Consider the following 10,181-nt stretch of genomic DNA (forward strand, 5'->3'; position numbering starts at 1 on the left):
TAAATAACTACTCATACCAAATAAGGGACTTCGTGCTGTGTTATCGGATAAAATAGATATGTAGTTAATGGTAGTGTAATATTAAGTGACTTTATCCATACGTATCTCTGTATCTTTTTATTTGATATGTACAATTTTCTTCACAATCACTATCTACTTTTCCTCTGACTTTAATAGTCCTTGGCGAAGTAGGCAGGCGAAAAAAAAAAGCTGGAAGTGTCTAGTTTCTGCAATGACTCATCTGATTCTTCCGTATTCGACAGCTTTCTCGATACATTGGGAATTATATCATTGGACTAAAATGTCGTTTATTCATGTATGTGTGTGTGTAAGTGGAATCGAAATTATATCCATTTACAACTCGATTCATCACAGGAATCAGTGAAAAGTGATTATCTTCAGAATACTTGCACACAGTATTTTTTCACAAATAATCAATAGTGTTAAAGGTGAAAGAGCAGTCTGCCTAATAAAGTCATCAACAGCTGAATTCAAACGTTGCCTTTAACCTTGTTGATGTCAGTCAGTATCACACACTCTCTCTGTTAACCTTACTTATAATTTCAAACTTTCAGTGTAAGGAAGACTTGCTAAATAGATATCTGTACTTTTCAAGGTTTAGAAAAAAATGCGTCATATTTACTGCTTCGCAAATATAGATCGCACACATAGGAATGCATGTGACAGTGCGTGTTTGTGTTTGTGTGCATATGTGTACTCGCATGAAGGGATATGGTTCAGCGTCTAACGGAGGGCAAGATGATTCATGACCGGATATTGGTTTTCCGCAACACACGGGATGATATATGCGAGCTGAACTATATGTGTGTGTGTGTGTGTGTGTGTGTGTGTGTGTGTGTGTGTGTGTGTGTGTGTGTGTGTGTGTGTGTGTGTGTGTGTGTGTGTGTGTGTGTGCAAGTGTGTGCGTGTGTGTGTTTCTGTGTTTGCATGTGTGTGCTTATATATATATATATATATATATATATATATATATATATATATATATATTATATATCATATATATATATATTATATATATATGTATATATATATATATATATATATATATATATATATATATATATATATATATATATATATATATATTCTGTGTACAAGTATACGCCATACATACATGCATTTTTTTATCTGTGTACAAGTATACGCCATACATACATGCATTTGTGTGGGAAGAACGTTCACACTACATTCCTGAATTATAAATTATAAATACGTTCCTATAGTTATTGTCTATATCGTCAGTTTCCGTACAAACATTACCTGAAGACCCCAATACCCGATACAGTAACCATCCTTGTTCTGCCACACCATCGTCTGTTTGGCTGCATGAGCATTGCATGACCTGCGAATTCCTCGCAGCAGTGAATTCCTTTAGACACTCAGACAAATAAATTTAAAAATGCACGATATCCCAAAATCAAATCAACACAAATCGAACATTAATACCAAGTAAATATTATCTATCCCTTCGAATCGTGGAAGGAGAAAGGGTAAAATTTAAAAATCATTATGATGACGTATAAAAGCCTCATGACGTCATCTCCCTCCCCTCCTTCCTCCCTCCTTCTCAACACCCCCACCCCCCCACCCGCGCACCCTTCTCCCTGGCGCTGTAATGGCAGACATCCTCGGCTTTTCCCGCTTCAGGATTTCCTCGAGTGTTATCGAGCGACGCTTCTAGAAGAGTGGGGTCGTTTCCGATGGCGTGGCTTAATTCCTTATGGCGGTTTCATCAGTCTGCATTAAGTTCTTCCATGTCTTCTTTAACCTCGTCCTTTGTTTCGAACGAAGGAATGCGTGTGTGCGAAGTGGATGTACGACTATATGTTCCTTCAACTATATGTTCGTTTTTCTCTGTTTATGTTATTCGTCTTTACTTTATATACTGTCAAGGAATGTGTGTGTGTGTGTGTGTGTGTGTGTGTGTGTGTGTGTGTGTGTGTGTGTGTGTGTGTGTGTGTGTGTGTGTGCGTGTGCGTGTGCGTGTGCGTGTGCGTGTGCGTGTGCGTGTGCGTGTGCGTGTGCGCGTGACTGTGTGAGTATAAATGCGAGACTGTGTAAATATAACACGAGTGTATGCGTCAGTATGAGTGTGAATGAGTGTATGTAGAAGCGTCAACACAGTGAATTTACATAAGACACGTACACAAACACATAGATGGATGTGTACACGTATGATACATGGGAAGCCTGTAGGTAACACTCGTCATGTTCAGAAATATATACCTTTGCACCGGGCAGACCCCAGTCGTCACCGGAAGAGCTTTCATTTCCTACTAAATTAACCCTTCATAAACAACAGAAGGCCCGTCAGCGCAAGTTCTCTCTGTTTCCTGAAATTAAAGCCAATCGATTTTCCACGCTGCATCCTCGAACGCTATTTAGTGCTTCGCCGTATCCTATTACGTAAAGTTTTCGCCAAAGCGTCGGCGCACTAGTCATACATTCAGCGAAACACTCGTTTCAGAGCTTTTCTCGACGGAAGATGATCTCCCGAAATATTCCCAGTACTAAAAATGTAACTATTTATAACCAGGCCGCATGTCCGTCACGTGAAGTTAGGATTCACGTGGAGGGTGTGAAGTTCCTCGAGAGGGTTGGTATGCCTGGAATATTTGGTAAAGCCTAGATCATAATTTCCATTTCCCAATGATACGATGCCATTCTCCTTCTCATTCATCATCATATATCCGTTAACTCGTAGTTCTCCAATCTATCTCTTCGAAATTCTTAAAATGGATCGGAATTCCAAGCTAAAAACGAGTAATTACCATATGAATAGATAAAGGCATGGCAGTACGTGGCAGCTGCTTAACGCCGCGTCCCTTTAACAGAGGTTTGGTAAGTTCGAGACTGAATGGAATTTTACATGAAACGAAATAAAGAACTGATGATTAATTCTCTTTATGAAATAATATAATGGATTTTCTTTCGACAATTTAGATTTCGTTGTTGAAGAATGTGTATAGACGATAGATTCCTTTGTTTAATGAACATTTTGTTATCGGAAGTAGTGGTGAAAATCAATGGCGAAGAATATACTAGAATTCTATGATGAATTGGGTAATGAAATATAAGTAAAATAAAGTTAATACCCTATAATAACTAAATGTTCTTAAGGAAACGTATATTTGTTGTTGTGAAGCAAGGGAGAGTGCAACGTGTAAGTGTGTATGATTGTAATGTGCTATAGGTCCGAGCAAGATGTGTGTGTGTGTGTGTGTGTGTGTGTGTGTGTGTGTGTGTGTGTGTGTGTGTGTGTGTGTGTGTGTGTGTGTGTGTGTGTGTGTGTGTATAAACAAGAGAGATAATGAAAGTTAATGTGTCTCTGTGTGTAAGAGGGAGAGAATGAAAGTTAAAGGTGTCTTTGTATGTGTCTGTACTTGAGAGAGAGAGAGAGAGAGAGAGAGAGAGAGTAAGTGTCCGCGTTAACAGCACGTTCTTCTATAACCTTTTTCTATTAACTGAAATACCCCCATGCTATTTCTAAAATCTCTTTTATGCTTAGTCGAAGCACGTTTACGCTCATCATATACAGAGATGAACTATGTGAGTGTTACTTGCCTAGGCAATGAACAAAAATTAGGCACTGGCTCAGAATCCAGACCATTTTGAGTTCAGAGAAGCTACAGCATATCGTGGTTGGAAGAGGCACTTAACAAACCATGCATTGATACAGGAAGTCTACTAAAAAAAATAATAATAAATATAAAAGACCGGAAATGTTGCGCTGCATAATATTAACAGAGAAGGAGTCTACTATATATAAAATATTGGAAGCATCACCTGATCAGATGACATGAGGGCAAGGTGTAAACATCCATTGAGCAACAGAGGAAGGTGGCACCACCATTTCAAGGACAGGGGCCGTACCTAACACAGTCATTCATTGTGGCAATTGTCTTTCTCAATTAAAGGGGGGAAGAGAGGAAAGAAAGAGAGAGTGAGTGAGTGAGTGAGTGAGTGTGTGTGTGTATGTGTGTGTGTGTGTGTGTGTGTGTGGTGTGTGTGTGTGTGTGTGGTGTGTGTGTGTGGTGTGTGTGTGTGTGTGTGTGAGAGAGAGAGAGAGAGAGTGTGTGTGTGTGTGGGTTTGTGTGTGCGTGTATGTGATGATGATATAAATATATATATATATATATATATATATATATATATATATATTATATATATATATATCGTCTCTCTCTCTCTCTCTTTATATATATATATATATATATATATATATATATATATATATGTATATATATATATTATATATATTTATATATATATTATATATTTATATATATATATATACTATTAATATAGTATTAATATTATATATATATTATGAACCATATTTTAGGCGTGTAAATTCATAAAAGGGACAGGCTTTTCGGACATACAACAATCTTACGTAATGGGTTATGCAATACTGTCAAGGACATTTTAACTGAGTGATGTGTGATCGGGGTTCTTCTCGACATAACTGATAAAATGAGCGAGGGCAGCTGATTAGGATTTCGTAGAATAACAAAGACATATTTCAACACATTAAAAGTGTGCGGCGTTTTAAAACGTGGGCTTTATATTTATTAATATGAGTGTTCCACTTTCATGAAATAAATTGATATTGGAAATGTTAGCTTATTCATTTCATTTTTGATTGCTCATTATATTTTCTATTTAAAAAGTATTTTCTCTTCTAACTGTTATTATTACTTTTAAGTCGAAGTTTAAATCTGACTTCGTATTTCATTCACGCTTCCGTCATAATGTTTAATATATCAGTAAAAACAGAAACAATTTGTAATAATATTGTCACTGTTGAGGGTGTACTTGCAGCTATTATATGAATTCAGTTAGTGTAACCGTGTTATTATATTACATTAACATAATAACTTTAACGTTATTGTTATGACTAGTAGCTATAGACGTTCTAGATAATACTAGTTATCACAATCGTCCAATATATCAATAAATGATTTGATGTTCATCAGTGTTTCTAAAGAAGTTATTTATACCACGGGCTACGGTTGCATAAAGCCGGGCCACGTGATATTCTCGCAGACGGTCTCCCGCGTCTGGACCTCGCTGGCTGGCGGCTTTGCCATGAGGTCGCTCCCCACGTGGCGAAGGAACCGCTGTCATGTTGGCACGCCTGGTACGCCGAGCTGTTCTGCAGTGACGCGCGTAAATTTCCCGCCAAATACCGTCCAATCAGCATCGACCATTCCGGCATTGTTGACCAATAAGAACGTTTCACTTACCACGTCACGGTTATGAAGCCCTACGATTGGAACCAGAAGTGACGTCATAAACTAGGAACTCTGTGAATGGCCAACGTTCCGAAGAAGGTTCTAGAAGGTTTACAAAGGGGTCGATGTCGCCGCTCTATGGATTTGCCGAAGTCATACCAGCCGGAGACCGAGAGAAGAGCGGACGTGTTACAATTAGCTCTTAGGACTATTTAAAAATATCTAAAATAAGGTAAGCCAATAACCTATTTATCCTTAAACAGTGAAATCATACAGTAGAGCAAACGTTCAATATTAGAGTATTTTCAACAACAAATACGTGAATTACAGCCATTTTATCGGACGAGCGGGCGCCGGGTGGGTCCATTTCATCAGTGCCTATAAATAGGAATTGCTAACCTCTATCTTTAAATACGTTTGAAATTGTATTTTTACTGTTTACGTTGAAAGCCGAGAACCGTTGCACATAATTTTTATCTTGTATTTTATTAGTAAACGTATACAATGAAATCTTTCACGTAGTACTTTGCGAGTAGAATGTTTTTTTCATTTTTTTTTTATCAGTGTTCCCTATTCCTTACATAGAATAAGAATGTGGGCGAGAGAAGTGGAGAATTTGCTTCGAACATCTTTGTGATTAAATGTGCAATTGTAAGGGTGGTTTGTGCGCATTCAGACGTCGAATTGCTCTTCGAATGTTTATATATTTATTTATATATATTATATATAATATATATATAATGATGCAACGAAGTGTATCTAGGTGTTCATGACAGAGCAAGGTGACGCGATAGAATTGAGGTTAAGAGGGAGGAGGACGAAGAGGTGGAGGGTCCGTGATCAATATCCCTGTCCCCTCCCCTCTCCTCCCTTCCCCCTTCCCCCTTGCCGTCCCTGTTCCTCCCTTCCCCCTTCCCCCTTTCCCCCCTCCCTGTTCCTCCCTTCCCCCTTTCCCCCCTCCCTGTTCCTCCCTTCCCCCTTTCCCCCCTCCCTGTTCCTCCCTTCCCCCTCTCCCCCATCCCCCATACCACTTCCCCCCTCTCCCCCACCCCCCTTAACCTCTCCCGGCTTCCCTGTCTACTCGCCTCGCCCAGTTAGTATTGCCATATCGTAGGTCGGTTAATATGGATTTTTGTGTTAAGTTTTTGAATGGTTTAACTTTTATTCGCAGTTGTTAGTTTTTGCTGTGGAATGTATCTCCTTTTAAGTTTTATATTAGTTTGTATACAACGATATTTGTGAGCTCAACTTCCTTCAACTTCCTCCCCCCCCCTCCCTCCCGCGCTCCCTCGTGATAAATAGTTTAATTTTTTTTTTCACTGGTACTTTTTTTTCTCTCATTTATTGGAATTTGCTAGTTCTGTGTATAACCTTCCTCCCTTTTCTGTTCAAAGAATTTTTAAAATGGGGGAAATGTGAAAAGCGATGCCAGATGCGTGTGGGGGCGTCACACATGGCTGGGAAGTGACGTCATGAGATACCGTACTGTTGAGTGTTTATCAGCTGACATCCTTTTGTCGTTGGGGGAAGTGTACGAAGGAGGGACGGGGGGGGGGTTGGACTTTTGGTGGTGTAATTTTATGATAAGCCTTTCCTGTTTGTCGATGTCTTTGCGCCTTTTCGAACAAACAACTAATGTCGGTCTTCTGTTGCAGATAAAATGGCAAAGGCACCTGCTGTCGGTATTGATCTGGGAACCACCTACTCCTGCGTGGGTGTGTTCCAGCATGGCAAGGTGGAGATCATCGCCAACGACCAGGGCAACCGCACCACGCCCTCCTACGTCGCCTTCACAGACACAGAGCGTCTGATTGGTGACGCCGCCAAGAACCAGGTGGCGATGAACCCCAACAACACTGTATTCGACGCCAAGCGACTCATCGGCCGCAAATTCGAAGACCACACAGTCCAGAGCGACATGAAGCATTGGCCCTTCACCATCATCAACGAGAGCACAAAGCCAAAGATCCAGGTAGAGTACAAGGGAGACAAGAAGACCTTCTACCCAGAAGAGATCTCCTCGATGGTGCTCATCAAAATGAAGGAGACCGCCGAGGCTTACCTGGGATCCACAGTGAAGGATGCTGTAGTCACTGTACCTGCTTACTTCAACGATTCTCAGCGCCAGGCCACCAAGGACGCTGGAACCATCTCGGGTCTTAATGTGCTGCGTATCATCAACGAACCCACCGCTGCTGCCATCGCCTACGGCCTCGACAAGAAGGTCGGCGGTGAGCGCAATGTCTTGATCTTCGATCTTGGCGGTGGTACCTTCGATGTGTCCATCCTTACCATCGAGGATGGTATCTTCGAGGTCAAGTCAACAGCTGGTGACACTCACTTGGGCGGTGAAGACTTCGACAACCGCATGGTGAACCACTTCATCCAGGAATTCAAGCGCAAGTACAAGAAGGACCCAAGTGAGAACAAGCGCTCCCTGCGTCGCCTGCGTACGGCCTGTGAGCGTGCGAAGCGCACCCTGTCTTCCTCGACACAGGCCAGTGTGGAGATCGACTCCCTCTTCGAAGGTATCGACTTCTACACCTCTATCACTCGTGCTCGCTTCGAGGAGCTGTGCGCCGATCTGTTCCGTGGCACCTTGGAGCCCGTGGAGAAGTCACTCCGTGATGCCAAGATGGACAAGGCCCAGATCCACGACATCGTCCTTGTCGGAGGATCCACCCGTATCCCTAAGATCCAGAAGCTCCTGCAGGACTTCTTCAACGGCAAGGAGTTGAACAAGTCCATCAACCCCGATGAGGCTGTGGCCTACGGCGCCGCTGTCCAGGCCGCCATTCTGTGCGGTGACAAGTCCGAGGCTGTGCAGGACCTGTTGCTGTTGGACGTGACCCCCTTGTCCCTGGGTATCGAGACTGCCGGCGGTGTGATGACTGCGCTCATCAAGCGTAACACCACCATCCCCACCAAGCAGACCCAGACCTTCACCACCTACTCTGACAACCAGCCAGGTGTGCTCATCCAGGTGTACGAGGGAGAGCGTGCCATGACCAAGGACAACAACCTCCTGGGTAAGTTCGAGCTGAGTGGCATCCCACCTGCTCCCCGTGGCGTGCCTCAGATCGAGGTCACCTTCGACATCGACGCCAACGGCATCCTGAACGTATCCGCCGTGGACAAGTCTACTGGTAAGGAGAACAAGATTACCATCACCAACGACAAGGGTCGCCTCTCCAAGGAGGAGATCGAGCGCATGGTGCAGGACGCCGAGAAGTACAAGGCTGACGATGAGAAGCAGAGGGACCGTATTTCTGCCAAGAACTCCCTCGAGTCTTACTGCTTCAACATGAAGTCGACAGTTGAGGACGAGAAGTTCAAGGAGAAGATTTCTGAGGAGGACCGCAACAAGATTTTGGAGACCTGCAACGAGACTATCAAGTGGCTGGACATGAACCAGCTGGGCGAGAAGGAAGAGTATGAGCACAAGCAGAAGGAGATCGAACAGGTGTGCAACCCCATCATTACCAAGATGTACGCTGCTGCTGGTGGTGCTCCTCCAGGCGGCATGCCCGGCGGCTTCCCAGGTGGTGCCCCAGGTGCTGGCGGTGCTGCTCCCGGTGCTGGTGGTTCCTCCGGACCCACCATCGAGGAAGTCGATTAAACGATTCCTCCGCGTCTACTAGTCTCATTGTGAATTGTCCATGCAAATCGACCCATCGTAGATCATTCCGCATTTTATTTATGATGTTGGTGGCTTGTGCCATTGGCAGACTTCACATTGCAAGTTTTCAGTAAACCATTCCAGAAATCTGTAAAACGAATAAAAAAACAGGAAACAAGAAATACTTGGTTTATATAACCCATTCTTCAGGTATGACGACATTGAGCTACTAAAAAATATCTGATCAGCATCTAAGATTTAAGAATGTGGTTCAATCAGTACAGTTCAATTCTACAAGTATATAATCTGAAAGAAATAAAATTCCCAGAAAGTAAACCCAATCATTACTGAAAATTAAATTTTAATTTGACACTGTTTTTGGATGACGTTATTAAATTTCGAAAAGGAACTAATTACTAAAATGTAAAAAAAGCATTTCACTTGCACGTTAATCGATGGTTTGCAGTAATGTTGCTATCTCCGTGCCTAGTTTCAGAAGGTGTTTTTCAAATTGACGCTAACAAGGACAAGAATATACCCCCCCCCCCATCACCTGCTTGCTGTGACCTTGGGGGGGGGAGGGGGGGCTTAGGAGGCGGAGACTGAGGCCCATTGTAAGGATCGCCTTTACCTTGGACCTCGGCCTTCGCCTCGACTAAGTTGGAATGTTTTTTTTTTTTCTCTTCATCCCGTTTGTCCACTTACCCTAATAGTTAAATATTTGTTTACCCTTTTTGCCACGATAATTAGTCATAATGCTGTATGACCTTTTAATATCGGGAACATTTTTGATAATAGGTCATTCTGAAAATCCACAAGCATTGCCTTGTAAACATAACTTTTTTCCGGTGACTTCTCCCCCAAGCCCCATTCTATTACTATATATTGAATACTCCGCAAATGTTAGCGCGGCCATAAAAATATCTAAAAACCATTCTATTAAAATTAACTAAACACTAAAATACACTAAACAGAATAATTAATTTATAGGTAATGGAGATCCAAGATGACTTGTGTAAAGAAAACGGAGTGATGTGTAATTGACAATACACTGCTATTCCTTGATGTCCGTTGCATGTCTTTGTGAGGGCCTAAGTTGTATATTGCGTGTTTGTTTCTTATGAGAAAAAAAAGGATGGAGGAGGAACATAGGAAGAGGAGAAAAAGAGAGGACATAGTCATACCACCAAAATTATGCTATAAGCGATGATTATATATGTGTATATAATATATATATATATATATATATATATATATATATATATATATATATATTACTATATAAAGCAAATTACACAGTCACA

At 41.9% G+C, this 10,181-nt stretch overlaps 1 protein-coding gene across 1 annotated transcript; it reads left to right on the forward strand.

Annotated features, from left to right (window-relative positions):
- The first annotated feature begins 5,339 nt into the window (after window positions 1-5,339).
- Window positions 5,340-9,059, forward strand: LOC119575008 (heat shock cognate 70 kDa protein). Its single transcript, XM_037922322.1, has 2 exons — window positions 5,340-5,490; window positions 6,914-9,059. Exon 2 carries the CDS (start codon window positions 6,919-6,921, stop codon window positions 8,875-8,877), a length of 1,959 nt encoding a protein of 652 aa, XP_037778250.1. The 5' UTR covers window positions 5,340-5,490; window positions 6,914-6,918; the 3' UTR covers window positions 8,878-9,059.
- The last annotated feature ends 1,122 nt before the right edge of the window (window positions 9,060-10,181 follow it).

Source organism: Penaeus monodon, chromosome 7, assembly GCF_015228065.2.
Source record: "Penaeus monodon isolate SGIC_2016 chromosome 7, NSTDA_Pmon_1, whole genome shotgun sequence".
Lineage (NCBI taxonomy): Eukaryota > Metazoa > Arthropoda > Malacostraca > Decapoda > Penaeidae > Penaeus > Penaeus monodon.